Here is a 19,737-nt window from a genome sequence, read left to right as displayed (position 1 = left end):
ACTGAGGAGTATTACGTATTGTTTTTCTTCATTTAGATTTTATGGGTGGAAGATATGGATACATATAATTTCTCTGTCATGGAAACAGCTTTTTAATTTTTACATGTCAATACAAATATTGTAGAGAAAGAACAACGTAAACCTTACCTGCAACAAATAACAGCTTTACATGACAAAGCCAAATCCAGGAAATATTGCCTCACTCCAAAAGTCAAAGCATACTTCAGAGATTTACCATCAATAATGAGGGCAAAATCATTTTCCTTCCTTAAAGCATCACCAAGAGTACTGCAATGATGGCTAAGCGTCTCCCTCGTTCCCTGTTGTACAAAGAAAGTGTTATTTTTATTTCTGTTTTTTAGTCTAAGTATTCTTTCAGTAAAAAGGAAATTTCCTTTTGATTAAGTTAACAAGTAAATAGTATGTTTGTCTGTATTTAGCCGGCAGTATTATGTATTTAGCCTGCTTTGGGGAGGTCAAGCACAGCTATACTACGGAGTGTCATGAATAAAAAAAGTAATTTCTTGTTGTATTTCTTTCTATGAAGGGCTTCATAGGGCTACAATATACTGTCCTTCACAGCTCAGAAGAACAAAGGGCTTTGAAAGAGAAAGGAAGATGAAAGTTTTTGCTTATATAGATTTGAATTTGACAAACTGTTGCATCCTATGAAAACAGCAATATATATATATATATTAAAACTGGCTTAACAACCAAAAAATTGTGCTACTTCAGTGATGTCAGGCATATGTATATAGAATTTGGTGTAACCACCTAAAAAGAAAACTTCAAGAAGTAATTAAAATTTCAAATACTCTGAAACAAATCTCAACTTCACCTGTCTCCACGTGCTGACTGTGCTGTCTGGCTACTTAGCTTCTACTGGTCTTTTAAAGGCTAATTGGTTTATCTAAAAGAAGATTAGTCTGTTGGGGAGTTCTGTACTCCAGATTTCTTGTCTCTCCCTCTGTGGAAACTCCAAGAGTAAGGTGACACAACAAAAATTCTTAAAAATGACAATAACTTCTGTAACTATTTTTCAGAGTGCCTCTGTCCATTATGCAACACTACAGCGTGCAAGAAAGTATCAACTTTTCCTAATCTCCACAGACTACTCAGCTTCCGACAAAGCTTAAGTAACACAAGAGCCTGTAACTTCATATTATCCTCATCTATTGTTTCTCCTCATACATACAGTTATCAACTCTTGTTTAAATTGCCCTCAATTTTTTATCACACACATTCTGCCAGGTAGCTCCAGGCATGCTACTAATTACAAACAAACAAAAAGAAACCCCAAGACAATACAAATTACTTACCACAACTGTAAAATTGCCATATTTAAAATTCCTTTGTGGGCTTACGTGTAGCTGTATGCTGAAAGCCAGTGCACTCAATCATAAGCAGTGAAACATCCCTCATTTATTCCTACATCACTTCCATGTGGTATTACTCAGTGAAACTCATGGTAATCAAACTACTTTCTACTTTTGGTTTTAAGTATTCTTAAGATCACAATCAAAAGAATAAAGATACATTATGTTTTCTATCCATAATTAGCAGTACTATGCTAACATTTAGCAGTCCATTAAGTTAATGTGGAGGCAAAAATAAAATAAAATTTCTTTTATGTAAGAAATTTCAAGCAAAAACACATTTTGTTTGTGAAGCTAAGCAGATGTTCCTGAGAGTAGAGCCATAAAACAAATAATGCTGCAAAAAGAGATACTGAAATGTTTCCTGAAAGTGATTTCAGTTCTACCCCACCTAACGGATGCTAAAACAGACATAGTGGAGTTATTTTTAATTCCATTAAAGAAGGATATTTGTTCATACAAAGATCTCTTAATACAGCATATTTTTTGTAAACTTAGTTCCCTAAGATGGGATAAAAGTCTGAAGTAGGGTTTTTTTTGTTTTTTTTTTTGTCTCTAGTTTCCCGTGTTTTGAATGCTAAGGCTGTATTAATGACCAAACGGAGGAGACATTTAATTTTCAAAATGTTTTATATGTCTTAGGGACATGGGACTCTGCCTGTCCCTAAAGGATCAGTGTTGAGCTGTTTGCATTTCAGAAGCCATTGGTATGCAAAAGCTATTGTGGTGTCACCTTAACAACAAGGTTAAGAACAACCTACCACCACCATTCTTTTTTCAGTACTGTCAGGAATGAGCAAACCAAAAGAAGTTCAACCTTCCTAACTCCTATGAGTGTATATCAACCCTTATAAAGCCATGAGGCTATATCCATACTTTGCAGAACCAAGGAGGAGAGAAATATCATAGCAATCATTCTCTAAACAGACAGGTCCCACTACACTGTGGGGTAAGGAAGTTCTGTGCCCTCCAAGATTCCTATATCATGATTCTACTTCAAGATTTCATAGTCCTCCTGTACTGTAAGAACTGGCTGCTCAGCATCCCTCATGGGAGCACAGTTGCACTGCAAGATGGAGCACAGGGTCCCAGTATGAGTTGTGGACCTAAGTTGCTAAGAAGCCAAAGAAGCCATATAAATTAACAGATATTATTCCAGCCAATTATTATCGCCTGATTGTCAACTGCCCTTGGCATGCAGAAGAGAAATTGCATCCATTCTTCCAGCTGTTCTGACTTAAGGTTCTTTGATTGCAGCAATCCACTTCTCTCAACATCTCCTAAAGCTCTGCTACCCGGTCAGAGTTTTCAAGGCCAGTTTTGATTCAAGCAGTTGCACTAGTAATGGAGACTGACTCCCAAACCCGACCATAAAGCAAGGAAAAACCACAGCAAGGAGACAAAGGATGTATTAACCAAACAGTGAAATAAAGACCATTAAATGAGGCAGAAAATTTTTAATGTAGTCACTTGTTAAAATGTCAGCACAAAGTTCATTTACTATATTAAAATAAAGTGCCTCTTGCCCTAAAGTTGATTGCCACATTTAACTGTTCCTGAAAAAGCAACTTAAGTTATTAGCATGCACAGACATGAAAGGGGCCAGTTTGCAAATGCAATTTCAATTGTCATGAATCTGTTCTTTGGTATTCATGTTCAGCTTGAATACCATTTCTTCTTAAACTTTATTAACGTATGTTTTTAAAAAATACTGCTTAAAATAAATTTGACTTTTTACTGTGCAATGCTTGTTGTTTTCTGTTTTTTTTTTATTGGACTCCATTTAGTATTTAAGTAAAACTATCTCATTATTTCATCACATATGAAGAAGTATACAAAATTGACAAACTTCTGTTTCAAATCCATTGATTTAGTACTGCAGTAGTTCTGCAATCCATCAGTCTGTGTAAATAATCTAAATGCAATAAAGAAGCTCTCATGTTATAGAGTGGTTGAGGAATGAAAAACTTAAAAGTAAAGGGCTTAAACAAAAAACTTTTTTCTCCCTCCCCTCTCTAAAAACAATAATCACAAACTTTCATAAGCTATTCAAATACATAAACTAGGAACAGAAGAAGATTGCCTTTCTTCATTAATATCACAAGCTATTTGTGAAATTACTTACTGTATCAATAAACTATTTTCAAATATTAATCAAGAGCTGCTGCCTGTTCTGTTTTCAATTCTGATTTTACTTTCAATTTTATCAGAAAGGATATGTCAGTTAAAATAGTTCATATTTAAAATGAAATCACTGTGATGTTCATGCTTCAACATTGAAAGTGTGCTGTTCTAAATGACTCAAAACATTTAAAAAAGTACTTAGTTTTTTAAAAAAGTATTCTCGTTACCCTGGGCAATCTGGTCTAGTATTAAATGGGGAGGTTGGAGATTCATGATCTTTGAGGTCCCTTCTAATCCATGCCATTCTGTGATTCTGTGAGTTCATGTTATAGCCTACTTTACACACTACCACTGAATCCTTCAGTTAAGGAAATCCACTCTTGCTGATTCTCATATTTCCCATTCACTTATCCCTCCCTTCCTTTCCCTAAGTCCTAATGCAAGCTTAATTCCAGGGTTTTCTCCTGAAGCCTCTTGGACAGAGGAAACTCTTCTGCTATAAAGCTCATTTAAGATTCCCCGAGAGAACGGCACCAGCATATTTTATCTGGATATTTTATGCAGAAAATAGTGATGTTTTATTAACTTACAAATTTGCATGTTTTACTTACATCAAGAGAGCCTTCATTTATAACAATCAGTCCCATGTTCTTTCTCAGAAGTTTACAGGAGTGACCTGTAAGGACATTTTTTTTTCAACAGTTAGTTCCAGCAAATCCAATGTAACACATTGCACTTTTTTCTGTGAGAGAATTAAAATTAGAGCTCCCCAGTTGAAAGCACTGGGAAAAAAACCAACAAAACAGTATTCTGCATTCCATAGAAATTAGAGATAGTAAGTCAGAATGGTTAGAATTTTTCACCGTTGCAACTTATGACAGGTGTTTCTTGTTCTTCTTCTGAGCAACTCCGAATAAGGCACACATTTTCTGTAAATTGCCTTCAGATAGTTGAAAACAGCAAATAGATCCTCCTTAGCACTGGAAATTTTTTGAATGCAAGTTGCATTTCATGTAACATTTGCATATGTAAATTTAACCATTCTTTTCTGTTGTTTGATGTTTTAAGCAGAATTTGTACAATGATCTAATTATGCCATGTCAAATAAATATATAATATTATATACATAATTAAAATGAAAATATTGGTATGATACTTATATCCTCAAACCTCAAGGTTTGAAGAGATGAAAATGACCTCAGACCAGCCATCTCATGGGCAAATATAGATATTTTTAACATTAAATACAGTAATTGTAACAGAGTACATTAATCAAAATTATTTTTAGGACACATTTAGGCTACTGTAAGGTGTACTAAGTCTTCAATACAGTTTTCATGTATTACTATTTAAAAATACAGGTTTATTACTGCTTAGTTTAGTTAATACATTATTCCCTTCCTCCCTCCCTTAAAATACAAGGGAACAATCAAAGGAAATCTCTGACTGATGGTAAAGATTATAGTACTTTACTTCACAAACTATGTGCTTTACTTTATTTAAGATCATAGTTCCTATCAGCATTTCTTGAAAGAATGAAAAATAAAGAAAGGAAATACTTATATTTTATTAACATTATACCTTCTCATTTTTTTCCTCCTCTCTAGGAGGAAATAGGAGATTTTTTTGCTGTTAGCTTTGCAATGGAGGAAAAAAACGACTATTACCCACTCTTCTCCTACCAGAGACTGAAAAATAAATTATTATTTAAATTCTTGAATGCCACATAGTAGCATTATTCTACAAAATACCTTTCCATTCTGAAAACAATTTTACTCTATCAACAAAGCCATCAAGTAAATGCAATTGTAATACCGATGTTAATGGCAGTTTCTTGTTTGTCCCCAGTAAGTATCCAAATTTTTATGTCAGCTTTCATGAGTGTTTCTATGGTCTCAGGCACTTTGTCTTGTAGTTTATCTTCAATTGCTGTTGCTCCAAGCAGCTGAAGATTCTGTGAACATAAAATATCCAGCACATGAAGATTTTCCAGTTTAAATTCAGTTTTAATCTTTTAGTCTGTTTTTGTTTAATATTGCATATTTATGACGAAATTAATGTTTTTAAAATTCATGAATCTGGTATATTTTTAAGACTCTTCCACACATCTGCTTAAATTGCTCACATATATAAACTCAAGTCCTACAGTTGACTGAAACTGTATGTTCACACCTTTCTTTTTGATTGATTAAACACTCAATTTTTTTTCAGGCTCTGTATTTTAAGCAGTTTCATCAACGGAATCTGACAGTTTTTAAAAACCAAGAAAAGAAATTTAAATTCAGAAAAAGGGGAAGAAGAATAGTTTAGCTCTATAAAATCGATTAGCACAGCTGAGAAAATTCCCTTAAAATTTTATTATACTGCTGGGCAACCTGATCTAGCCCTGAAGCAGGGGGTTATGTCTGGATGACCTTAACTTTTATCTGTTTCTGTGATCAGTATAGAACTTAGCAGCTGTTTATTTATTACCTACTTTATTCCATAAAAGAGCAACCCTGAAAAACAAAAAACCTTTACAAAAAACGCAAAAATCAATACTTTCCAGGAAAGAAGTTATTTTCTGTCAAAACTTTGACAAAGTAATCTTTCATTTCAGTCACCTCAGTTGCAAGGGCTATATGACGTATCCATCAGTATAACGCTAGAGCTTTTTCTATCAAAGCATTATTTGTCAGTCACTTAGATTTCATATTATATAAAGAAATCCCCAGAAAACTGCACATACTTTCTCAATTAGTTCATAGCTCTCCTCAAGTTTGAGTGCTCTGTTTTGTATAGCTGTAGAAGCACGGTGATAGACATCTAACCATTCTTGATAATCGCTTTCTGAAATCTCAGCCACAGCAAAACACAAGGTTCTTAAGCCTAAAGAGAAAGCAGATAGTAAACCATCATTTGTTTCCTTGATATAGATACAATGAGTAACTACTACAAGCGTTTTTTCATTATATTTGTTCATGTCTGATTTTCAGCATACTGCTGCATGTCTCGAAGAAATTTCTAAAGCAAAAAGTATAATAAACTTAAATGCTGCTATGATGAGAAGCAATAAATCTATAATGAAGGTTAAAATATATCATCGTGTTATAATTTCTCCTCTTTCACACCTCCCCAAATGTCCTCAGAAAGTTCTGAGCTGAAATTTAAAATTCACCACATAGAAGACAAAGCTGAATCTCATCAAATTTTATTTCCTCACCCCACAGATTTTCTTAATGTTCCAAATTCTTAAAATAAAACCTTTGAATAAAGGCAACATTTTGGGATTTTATTTTAATCTTTGCAGTAGTTACAGATAAATAATAGAATTTTTCCTTCAGCAGAAACCTAGACTGAGCACTACAGTGAGAATTTGAGGCTGCAAAATTACGGAAAAAACCGCCATATATTTTCTGTCCGCACAGATTTAATTTCAGTTTAAGTAGACAGGTACATCCTAACAGTTTGCTTTCACGTATCATGAGATTTTTGTGGTTCCATGGCACGAAACTGGATTAACTCTTTATATACAGAGAAGGGCATTGCTCTAGCCAAATTAAATTGTCTGAAACCAGAATTTGCTGGCATGGAAGTTTAGAAGAGGTATAGGCAGGACTACTGCATCACCCTAGAGCATTTAACCACTGTTCTCTAGGAGGTGGGGAGCATCTTAACCAGCGACGGACAAACACAACATATTTGAACATTGTTCCGTTGTGAATAGACGAGCATCAACAGCAATCTTGAAACGCTGAAAGAGGCTTGACATGGCATAAAACAATTTTCTTTCATTTAAGATACATAACTAATTTTATCAGAATGTAAACCATTTGTATTCCTAATGCACTGCCAACTGAGTACTGTTATGATCACAGCTTCTTACCACCTAGCTCCAAAAACTTAACAAATCAAATGAATTACTACTAACATTTTTGTTTAAAAAGGATATGTTAGCAAGATTAAAACTAATGAATGAGGTAAGAAGGAGGAGGAAAAGAATTAATGACTAACAGTAGTAGTATTTCCACAATTCCTTCAAAATATTTTATGCAGATGATGAAATAAAGAGAAAAAATTACCAAATGTGAGCAAATTTGTCTTTCAACGCTTTTTTTTTTTTTTTTTTTTAATCAGAGTGTAATTATTTTTCTATTTTTAATTGGAAAGATTTATATTAATTTTAATTTAAAAGAATCTTCCTAATAAAAAGTAGCAAACAGAGCATCATTAAGTCAGCTGTGTAACAAACTGGAACAACAACACAGAAAAATCATACACTTTCTCTATTTATCCAAGCAGGCATTAACACTCAAGCTTAGTAAATGCTTAGATATAAATGCCAGCCATGCTAACCACTTCATTTTTGAACACACCAAGAACATGCAGCAAATGCCAAGGACATACTGTACTGACCACATGAAAGGCTACACATGAGAAACCCTTGCAACATCATTGGCTGCAATTTAGATCTGATGCAAAAATAAATACCAATTTCATTAATCGATTCCAGAGAGAAGTACTTCTGCTAGTTTTTTTTCCTTCAGATTGAATTTAGTGTTTTTGAAAGGTTAGCAATTCACTTCTGAACAGTGTATCTTTTCATCTGGTGAAAATCTCTTGAACAAACTTCTTAATGTCAATACATATCATCTCTGGTTTTAAAGAAGGGCAAAATCCTTTGCTTTTTATTTTTATTTCCATCAGTCCAACCTGAGCGCTAAAAAAACACAGTATCATTTGTACCACTGATCTAATGGGAATATTGTTAAGAATTGAAATCAAATTCTCCTATTAGTTCACACAGGGTAACAGATACTGATTTTACGTTTATCTTTTCTGCAACCAAACGTATAGACTCACATCCCAAACTAACTTCATATCTAATTATCTCTTCCTTGACTGGTCCTGGTTAGGTCATGAAAATAGTTCCCCAAACGGGCCAGTCAGCTCAGAGCTGGATTCTTATAGTGAAAGGATGCATCTGAAGTTTCTTGTTGTACTATTTGTCAAATGTATTCAGTTTTAGTTCTGCTTTCAAGTTTCTTTTAGAAATTTACTCTGATTTCTAATATTTGTAAGACTTCTTTTCTGTTCATTTTTTTTAAGGCTAATGAAATGTTTCCTGCAGTGATCTTAATATGGAGAACGATCTGTGGCTTGCTTCTGCTGTCACAAACAAAATCAAGAGTCCGAAGTTGCTGACTATTACACTAACCAAAATGCTTAATTACATGATAAATCAAAAGAGAAAAAAAAAAAAACATTTAGAGAAGTCATATGCCTAACAAGCAGAAAAAGTATCTTTCCTGATACAATAGCATTTGACCAGATATCCAGCATTATGAAAAGAAAATGTTTTAATTAAGTTTGCCTTCAACTGTAAGCTTATTTCTTAAAAACACGTTGAAGTTACTTTCAATGTCCTAGTAAGAGAGTATTAGAATAAATGAAGAGGTAAAAGTTGCATTTCATATTCTCATTAACTATTATAATCCTGCTTCCAGCCACTCTCTTCCAAGAATAAACTAAAACACTACAATACTTCACAGCACACCTCCATAATGCCTGACACTCCCCCATTTTTGTTATCTTTAATAAAGGAAGAAGTGCTGGGTGAACTTATATCAAAGCACAGGACTTTCTACAGTCTGCCTAAAAGTGGAAACCACTTCTATTTAATAACTGGCTGTTTGTATCAATCACGTTAATTTCATAGTCTTAAATTTTACTTACTGCTCTTATTTAATAAGCCTTAATGGAATAATTGCTTTGAAACAGCGGTTGTTAAAAAGTAGCATATGGAAAACAGTGATTACAGTTCCCCTTATTGTGACTGGTAACAGAAGTAATGTAAAGCTGCCTTAAAAGCACTATGCTAGTCATAACCAAGCATCTTTGCCTTTTCCTGTGCACCATCCCTACAACATACGTTGCGTGAGGGGAGATGAAAGTAGTCATGAAAGATGAAACCTACAAAGAAACAAAGAACTGTGCAATCTGTTTGTTCATTGGAAAAATGTATTCTGTTTTAAAAGCCTAAAACCACAAATTTACTACCAAAGATTCTTAGGAAGATTATTATATTTTAGGGATGAAAACGAAAACAATTTTCTAAATTACCACTACAGCAACATAAGATTGGAAAACTGAGTTGAACAGTGAAGAAATTCTGCGTTTGCATTGTATTACTCACCTTCAGTAGCAAACTGCTCTAAATGTTTTAAGGTGATTTCTTTGTATTTTGAACTTTCAGCAAGGCGGTCATAAATTACAGTATCCTACAACACAAATAAAATGAATGCAAACCAATTCAATAGGAAAAAAAAAAGAAGTTTTGTTCTGTACACAATAAAAATAATGCAGGAAAAACAGCAGGAAAAATATGTAGCACCATATTTATTTCAGTATAAAAAATGAATCCCTAAATTTGCAAATTCTGCTATGATGTAATTCATTTACTACATGTTTTGCTGTTATTTTTTTTCATTTTGAAAAGTACAGCTTCTTCTTTGTGGAGTCTTTTGATCTCTTTAATATTAAGACAAAGACAGCATTTTAAGCCCCAAAGTTAAAATAAGTTTTTGTTAAATGTCATTTTAAGGCTTTTGTAACCACCCTGATACACAGAACGTTAATGATAGCATCTTGTTTCCACAAGAAGATATTGAATGTACATTTATATTCAATCACCTTTACCTCTTTGAACCATTCAGGAATTAGATTTGCATCATCCTCTGATCAAATTTCAATTTAGATAATGGACAAAGAACTAATAAGCAGCTCTGTCATACCCTAATCATAGTGCATATGGGAATTTTCTTTCCATAGAGCCTCTATTCAGGAAGACACAGAATTGGCCTAACACTGACGACAGGTTAAAACTACCACGTAGTCTTTCCTGGCAGACTACTATTTCCACCTAGCGACTCATGCTCAGCTACTCCAGCAAGAAAATGATATATTTAGCAATACCTTCAACCATTTTCTTGGAATACAGAAGGAAATTAATTGACAGTATAAAAGTATTTAATTAAAGTACAAAGAATAAGATGAATGAGTCTTCCTTACCTTCATAGACAGTAAAACAAGGAATACATTAGTCCACTACATTAAAAACTACACAATAAAAACACATACACTGAAAAAGTTACCAATGCTCCTTCCCATATCTCACACCACTTTCCGTGTTTTCATTACAGTTCTAACTTTCTGCATGCATATTTGTATTGTTAGCATGTTCTTTGATACAGTGAAAATATTTTAAAACTCACGGCTCCTTTGCAGTAGAGTCTTAACTTTCCCGTTGGCGTGCGAACTATCACTGACATTCTCTTCCTAGAACTGAAATTAAGTGCCCAGTAAGTAGGTGGTTCATAAACATAAACATAAACATTTACCAATGTTTTCCCTAAAGCTGTCAATATTTAAGTTACAAAATACAGAGGAAAAGAAATAAGGCTCATCTTTTCCAAATGTTCTTCTCAGGTGACTGGGATGAAAATGAAAATTTTGCTGTCTAATCACTGAAGTTAATGTAGTCTGTCTGTGCACTTTGTAGATCTTTCCCTCTAAAAAGAATTTAAGAACCTTTACTGTCATCTTAATGCTCTCTACTGATCACAAAGAAAGCATCTTATCACAAAAAGCATTTGTGGCCAGTCATAAAGTCCTTCTTTACCAGCTAAACAGAAAGAGTCTCTAGGCCTCTGCACTGTGTTACTATTGACAAATACTTCAGTTTAATTTATTATGCAGTGTTTTCAGCATGCTGAGACTTACAAGGTGCCTTGCTTAATATTACCTACCCTCTAGCTCTTAATTGTTGATGACTTAGAAGTACTTTTTCTTTCAGTTCTAGTGATTAAGGTCATAGTAGGAATGAGAAGAAAGCATGGACAAGACAGTCACCTTAGTTTTCTCTTGTCTCTTTGAGGTTCTCCAACAAGCCTACTTTAGATTCAAGTTCATGTCCAGCCAAAATGTGTATTTATACCACACTTCTATCAAACTTCAATTATTAAAAATAAATCCACAGAAACTATTTAGGGAACAAAAATAATTTATCATGCATATACTTCACAGTAAAATGCACAAAACAGATGGAAGTAAATGGTCCATTTATAAGTTCAGTTCCAGTTAGGAATTGGATCTCATTTATAGATCATCAAATAGCATTAATGTACAATAGTTTAGATTGCCAAGGAAAACATCCTGTAAGTGGAATACGTGAAGATAGGTTGAGGAAATAATTTTTAAAATTACTGGTGAAGCAATTGACTGAATATTATCTTCAAAAAAGTATTTTTTGTGTGCACTTTACTTCAACTACAGATTTGAATAGCAATATTTAATTGCATTTCTCCTCTGATTATCACATAAGAAAGCATAAGAAGAGAAATATTTGCAGCAGTGAATATCTATTTCATCTCTAATCTAAAAAAATCTCAGATAATCAAGATTTCATAAGTCCTTACACTCTATCCAGTTGGGCATCTGCTAAGATAATCATTGAGAAATTCAAATAACCTAAACTGCACTTATGTTGCATAATAAAGGCAACTTCTGAGATTCACTTTGATTCCTGGCATGATTGTTCAGCCTATAGCTATCTTAATTTATTATATCTGTCTGAATGTGAAGACTATGGAGGACCCAGCTATTTAGGGTTTGTTTTTTCTAAAATGTGTATATATATTTATAAAACTGTTTACATACATATACACACAAACACATATGTTTATGTGTGTATACACATATCCACCCTTGACAGCTACTAACAAAGTTGTCTTGTAATACCAGAATCTGAAGTTCTGCATATAGCTGCATGCTGATCAATCTGTCAAAGATGTATTAAAGAACAACCAAGGTTTTCCTGCAGCTTTGTGAAAGCTGAAGACAGCTATTGAACCTTGGCTGAAAGGGTCAAAGAAAGCCAATTGGCAGGACTTACTGTCAAAGACTTCTAAATTTTTATGTGTTTTCACTGTCGTGACAGTATTATTTATTTTTCGTGATGAAATACAAAAACCAAAAAAATTGCACTACTGCACATAACTATCAATGTGATACCAACTTTTTGTTTTCTTCTCATAGGAGGTAGAATAGCTGGTAAATCCCATGGAATTGCCATGAGATTACAGATGGCCAGAAGCATCATAAAGAGACAGAAACATTCTTGATGAGCCCCTTCTAAATACAGAATGTCTATCTCAAGTTTAAGATAAAAAAAAATATCAGAGTTTAACCATGCAAACACAGAAAACAAGCACTGCTACCTACCTAAGTTTGATACCTCCTCTGTCAGCCACTTGTTCTTTTTCTACCTTTAGAAGTATTCCTCTCCAGTTAGAAAACAAAACAGAAATCCAGGCTCTTATCTAGAGAAGGGGTAAGATCTCAAATGCTCTAGAAGGCCTTATGCTTGCTCAGAACAACAGCCAAGGCAATGTGTATGTATGGGGCTGCTGAATCACAGCCTGAACCTCTGACTGATCACCTGAGGCGAGTCGACCATGGGAGCACAGGTGAAGGCAAATCACCTGTACTGCAGGAAGGAGTGGAGCCTGGCTCCACCTCTCCTAGACCCATTTAAGAGCTGACTGCCAGTGGGGAAGGATCTCTCTCTGGAGATCTGATCCATTGGAGTTCATCTTGCGAGCCCAGGACAGGGTGAGTGACTTTCTCTCATTACTCCAATATAAATTATATTTGCCAAGCTCCTGGATACACACACACACACACACATATCATACATACATATATATACACACATATATACACCATCTCTATATCCATTGATTATACAGTGTATTATTCCTAAAACTGGTGAGGTGTGGGACTAGTCAACCTCTTAATGCATTTTGGACAAGTTATAGTCTCTAGATCAGAAGCCTTACCCTGTAACTAACATGGAAGACAACTGCTAGAATGTGGAGACATGCTCCAGGGATGCAGGTGAAAATTAGTAAGTTAAATCCATAGATGCTGCATATTCCAGATACTGAAATATAATTATCAATGGAATTAATTACAGTACTAAAATTTTAATAGATTTTACTAATCTAACAAGTAGGTGTCATCAAAACTTCCATCGGGAACACTGCTGATGCAATGCCATGTTGCACTGATGAGCAATTTGTGCACTGATAACAGAGATAGCTTATGCTTACTGAAATGAGGAATCACATGCTCAAATTCACACTCGTTTTCCAACTCTCTGCCTAGTTAGGTGAAAAGACAGTGCACGTACTCATCACATGGCAGCAGAGGATCTGACAAAATGGTGTCTGACATGTAAGTGCGTATGAAACAAAGGCATGGAATTAAATAAAAAAAATGGTACTCATTGACATTCATTGACACTTGCTGAACATTTATGGAGACCAAACAGAGGATGTGAGCACAGTAAGGTGGTGGGTGGTCCATTTCAGCAGTGGTAATGGTCACTTCTGCTGGTACAGATTTTTACAAGCACAGCATACAGGCTCTTTTTCATCACTGGCAAAAAAACATAACTAATGGTGGTCACTGTGTTGAAAGATAGTGTTTTGTAGCTGAGAACTTGCTCCATCAAATAGTGTTACTCCTTGTCTTTTCTGTAGCTTTCATGGAAATAAATAGGAGGTGTTATTTTTGGAGAGATCGATGCAGCATATTGTATATTACTACTATTTTCACAAGCACATATATGACCACTGTAAAAAGAGGATACCATAAAACAACTCCATCAAGCATTTCTACAAGTTCTACTTCTGTAACTTCTCTGCAGAAGTACTTTATCAGATGTCGACAGTGTTACACTCTACTTGCTGAACAGCTGTATCTTGTGTAGGAAGATAGTAAGAAATCTGCATTTCTTCTGGGGCAAAAACACCTTAGAACATCTGGAAACTCTTTACTCAGGAGTGTTGACTGCTACAGACCACACATCTGAAGGTACATGCTCCTACCCACACAGTTTGTGTTGGGTTTTGGAGCAAAAGTTTCTTCTGCTGTGGAACAAGGGTGACCTCTAGTGCTTCCAACAAGTCAGTTCCAAGTAAAGCTAAATACAGAACAAGAACAAAAGCAGCTACAGAAACTGAGTGCTTGGTAAACTAGATATATTGGTATCCACTGAAAACCTAAATTCTCCAAAAGCTAAGATTAAAAAATCTGTATTTTAAACAGTGATACTTCGTGGAGAACAGTCTTAGACTAATACAGAATGTTGAAGAGAGAGATGAAATTAAGATAAAGATCAAAAGCAGGAACAAAGTAGGAATCCATTACAGTTATCCCATGAATAAATTTCTACAGATGTCAAACTAACAATATAAAACTGGATGTGCTACATGCTCGCTACATTTTCAGAACACAAAATGAGAAAAAGTGCCTACAGGAAAATGAAATAATGGCATAAGCCTGAAAATTTTCAATTATGTCTTCCACAGTACATATGAAAACATTAATTAAAGTTAATTGCAAGCATTGCAAGCATAATTAAAACACATTCAAAGCACTAAAAAAAAATGTATCTGTAGCATTATTGTTTTATTCTACTCCACGGATTTTTTCCTATGTTTCACATTATTTCTTTTATCATAAACCACAGGCAACTGTCTATCTTCAACCCCATCACTTCTACTGCTTTGGAATTTACTTATTGAGTCTGCCTGAATCTTCAAGGTAAGCTCAAGCAAACCAAAACAGGACAGGGAAAGGTAAATAATGGTCACTTATCACAAGCACAATTGTAAGAAACCATTCTAAAAAAAAAAAGAAAAGATTCAGCACAGAAACTTCTCCCCATCCTGTGACAAAGTAAGCAGCAGGACTACATGAACGCTTAAAAAATAAATTGCAATCATGGATACAACTTAACTTAAACTAGTTTACATAACAAATAAAACTGCATACTATGAGGATCTTTACAATTCCAATTTCTTGGACAGGCATTTTTAACTGAAAGCAAAGTGAAAAGTCACTTTCCAAGAAAACTAATTGATGCTCTAGGATTCCAGCTCAGTAAAGAATGGACTTCAATCTGGATTATCTAAATAAATAAAAAGCATGTATATACGAAGTCAAGTGTAAAATGACATTCTATCAGTCAAAGCAAACATAAATTACCTGTAGCACTTGAGGCTTCCCCTTGCTTCCAAATATAAATTTCAAAACATCAGATTATTCTAGCACTTTCAAGAATATATTTAGCTTCAAGTATCTTAATATACTATTTCACTTCACATCATCTTTTGAGAGTAAAAGTTTTTGGAAATGAGCAAAAGCAAATGTGAAAAATATTAGCCAAAAAGATAACACCAAATACGTCTCCATAAACATTTTGTCAGAAAAAACAGAAGTTTGGTCTTAATCATGTGCATTACTTTGCCTCACCACATATTATAGAAATAAAAGCCAAGCCTGTACAGCTTGCCTGTAAGAATATAAAAAAACATTAATTTTTATCCATGATAAATTCAATGTATTTTCACAAATTGACATTAAGTGCTTACCTTGTAAATTCTAGCACATTTAGCAATTCATATCTTTCTTCATGTCCTAACTGAAAAACAAAAGTGAGAATTAAAAAATTAAAATAAAAAAAATCCAAAGCAGAAGAATTAAAGAAAAAGAAACACCTGGATATGTACCATGATGCAGTTATTCAGTAATTACTTAATATGGTAACAGCAAATACACCGCACTGTAATGTTTCTCCAAAGTACTTACAGATTCTATAATTACTGAGTCAGGTGTCCTTCCAGTGAATACAAAACGAAGATGTCTTGCTGCTCTGACCAATGCTCCTTCATCTGCAACAAATCAATTAGCAGTACTTTTTTACAAGATGTACGAAGAAACTGTTAGTTTCCCCCATGATTTAATGGATGCTTTTGATTTTGCCTTGCTTTGTTCTCTCCTGAATTCAAAAACTTCCTATGAACGGGAGTAGGCTTGAACTAGAGCTTTTATGCTATACTTTTTTCCTCACTCTCAAAGGATCTCATCGTTACTTTTATCACATTGAAAACATATTTTGTTCATTTTTGATTACAAATTCTTTGTTCTAAATTCCATGGTTACCAAGTACAGAAACAGTTCACAAGCAAGGACATACATTTATGTTCCAGTTAGATTTGCATTTGAGTACTTCCATCAGACATTTGCAGCAATCTAATGACAGCTTAGGAATGCTACATGGTTAATCACTCTTTGCCCTTACATAACCTGTATATATTTTCTAAAGCAAATCGGAAAAGCCTAAGTTCCTATTTTCTAGACAAAACAGTCTAGCTGATATCTACTTTTTTTGAGAGATGCTTTCTTCTTTAATTTCAGAAGATAGTTCAAAATAATTAATTTTAAACAAAATTTGCATGTTGAGTATGCATGTTTATGTTCTCTGAATTACTTGACTCTCACCTGGAGATGCTGCTTGGTATATAATCTTATCACCTTCTCTTTCTGGAACAGCTGTATGACACACTGCCATCATTGTCAAAAACTCACATATTATAGGTGCAGTCGGCTAAAAAAAATGGTAGAAAATGTTTAACAATTTAATCAATAAGTTGCTGAAATGTAGTAATAGATATGGACAAACAATAACCAATAAAATGTTAACAGAAGATTGCTCTTGTGAACATCAACAGATAAGCCCACTGGACATTATCTTCTGTATATCAACTTTAGCGTGCAGAATGATTTCTCTTTGTGTGCTTCAATATAGGCTATGCAGATAGAATTTATATCATTTACAATCATAGAATCAAAAATGAAAAACCATAAACACAGAGTAATTCAAACAAGTTTTTTATAGGGAAGACAAGTCCAAATGATGAAAATATAATATGATTTCACAGCTAATTCTTATTATTCACTAAAGTCTCTTTCAATTTGAGCTTTTTTATTAAAACTATTCTTTCCTGCATTGCTTTTGTCTAACACCTTATTTATTAATATAGTTTTTAAGAACCTTTGGAAAGACGTAGCAACCGAACTTGAAAGTCATATGCAAAATAACATAAGGTCAGGCGGCTAGTTCTTAAAGGAAGATACTAAGATAAGTGTCTCAAACACTTCAAAAATGTGCAAAGCTGAAAGAATTTCAAATAGTTTAATCAAGAGAGGGAAAAATAATGTATCTAAGCAGAAACAGCTGACTGTTTTTGACTAATAAGAACTAAAGAATATATTAGGACAGATTAAGTTTGCAAAATGAACAAAATGATTCCAAAGGAAACTATCGCATTTCCCTTAAATAAGCTCAAAGCAGTCACCTCACTCAAGGTTTCTCATAGCATATATACAGTATTTGAGATCATTCTTAGAATGTCAACAATGAAGATGAAATTAATTACTTTATAAAATAATATCTGAAAACCTAACAATTCCACACTGAACACTAACGAGTAACTGACAGAACTCAAACAAACTCAAAGCTCTTAGCCAAATGTGAGCAGGTTTGTCCTCTTACACTGAAGGCCCCCTGATTCTTTAGGGCATCTTCAAAAGGCTAAATTAGAGATTCTTCTCCAAATCACTTAGAAATGCATTTAACATACCTTGTTGAAATTAGATTGAAATTTTAAAGGATCTTGCTCATATTATATACACTTAATACTATATATCTACCAGAAAACAGATGTTATTTCCAGATGGATCTAATTAACATGCATCAACAATGAATAATATAAAGGTATTCATGAGAGCATGCTGATTCTGCATGAGAACATATTTTCCCTCATAGGAAAACACTTTAACTTGCTAAAAGCAACGCTGAAAATTCAGAAAACAATGGTAATTGTTTCTGTATCACTTACATGATTATTTTGAAGATTCTCCAGTAGTGATGAGTCACTAAACATTTTTTCGTCTCCATTTTGTGAGCCCTGCCTAGAAATAATTTGGTAAAAGAGAGATCACCATTAGCATATACTTAATAGTTCATATGCAAATAATATACGTTACCGTGCTAAAGTCAAACATAAATTTTGGTTTAAGATGTTACAAGAATGGCTGCAGTCACACATGGTGCAAAAATGAAGGGAAGAGGAATTTGTTAGAGGTCATCAAAGTTTACCTAATTTTAATAAACCTTATATAAATACACTTGAATTCGGGTATGTTTTTCTTCTCACTTCAGATAACACAGGATAAAATTTTCAAAGCAAGACTGGCTTCTTGTTATCTGATTTCCACAGAAGGATATTATTGGAGGGACTTAGAACAACACATACCTGGAAGAACTTAAATTTCTTAAGAAATTAAGAGGTTTGGCATTTTTGTTTTGCAATACGTTTGCAGAAAAGAAAGTCATACCTGAGGGAGTAAGCAAACTGAGTTCAGACATTATGGGACAAACATTCTGTTTGTTTCCCATTACTAGTGACCAAAATAACCTAAACTGATGTATAAAGGACACAGAAGTAAGGATGAAGTAGCAAAGGACTGAAGAGACGCTAGATGGAGGTAGTCCTTGAGAAATATCTTAGTGTTAGTCTCACACTAACGTTCACACTGCAGAGGTCTTCTGGCTGCAGTAGCTACTTCTAGAAAGACTTTTTATCAACTGATTGCCGAGTATCAAGACAATCCAGTTGAGTCAGTGACACAGAACAGTTCTGAAAAATGAGCCCACTCAGAGGAAAATATTATTTTCATTTACTTTGGATTTTGCCCTGTAGTGATTTACGTTGAAGGATAAGCCACATTTGTCTCAAAGGCAGTCTAAAGATCTTTTATGAAAACCAAAAAAGTGAGCTGTTATAGTCTTGAATTACCATGAAGGAATGCAAAATGACAGCATTCTCCATAACTACTCAAGGACAGCTTTTTCCAAAAGCCTGTTATGAAGTGAGAAATTCAAAGCATCCTCAATCACCAAGATTTATATTTATTTATTTTAAATGCAAAGCAGCTGGGCAAAATGTTAGCAGTTTCATACACATTCAATTTATTTATAAATTTCAAGCTTTGATTGCTTAAAATTTTTAGACAAAGACTTTAGGATATTTTTCAGATTCTTAGTACTAAATCTGAAAAATACTTGTAAGTATAACTGTTTTCCAGTTAGATAGAAAATATCTATAATTTAAAAAAAATATTTAAAAGCTTTGGAATTTGGTACATTATTTATTTTAAGTCTAAAAATATTAGTCAAACAGATGTTTTTAATTACAATGGACCTACACACAAAAAATAATTTGCCTGAGTATTTTAATTTGTTTATGAATGTTTACATGTCATAGATAGCTTATAAAGTACAGCT

At 33.9% G+C, this 19,737-nt stretch overlaps 1 protein-coding gene across 1 annotated transcript in view; it reads right to left on the bottom strand.

Moving 5' to 3' along the window:
* The window catches only part of ATP8A1 (ATPase phospholipid transporting 8A1), a 95,231-nt gene that overhangs the window by 36,501 nt on the left and 38,993 nt on the right, over nucleotides 1–19,737 (bottom strand). The window contains exons 16-25 of the mRNA XM_031553281.1: nucleotides 18,290–18,362; nucleotides 16,890–16,995; nucleotides 16,197–16,279; nucleotides 15,980–16,029; nucleotides 10,754–10,823; nucleotides 9,676–9,760; nucleotides 6,229–6,368; nucleotides 5,316–5,454; nucleotides 4,112–4,176; nucleotides 148–320 (exon numbers count right to left, since the gene is read on the bottom strand). Coding sequence (XP_031409141.1) covers nucleotides 148–320; nucleotides 4,112–4,176; nucleotides 5,316–5,454; nucleotides 6,229–6,368; nucleotides 9,676–9,760; nucleotides 10,754–10,823; nucleotides 15,980–16,029; nucleotides 16,197–16,279; nucleotides 16,890–16,995; nucleotides 18,290–18,362 — 984 coding nt within the window. The remainder of the gene's footprint in view (nucleotides 1–147; nucleotides 321–4,111; nucleotides 4,177–5,315; nucleotides 5,455–6,228; nucleotides 6,369–9,675; nucleotides 9,761–10,753; nucleotides 10,824–15,979; nucleotides 16,030–16,196; nucleotides 16,280–16,889; nucleotides 16,996–18,289; nucleotides 18,363–19,737) is intronic.

This window comes from Meleagris gallopavo, chromosome 4 (assembly GCF_000146605.3).
Source record: "Meleagris gallopavo isolate NT-WF06-2002-E0010 breed Aviagen turkey brand Nicholas breeding stock chromosome 4, Turkey_5.1, whole genome shotgun sequence".
Taxonomy (NCBI): Eukaryota; Metazoa; Chordata; class Aves; order Galliformes; family Phasianidae; genus Meleagris; species Meleagris gallopavo.
Note: the sequence above shows the minus strand (reverse complement) of the source record. Positions and strands in the feature narration are given on the sequence as shown.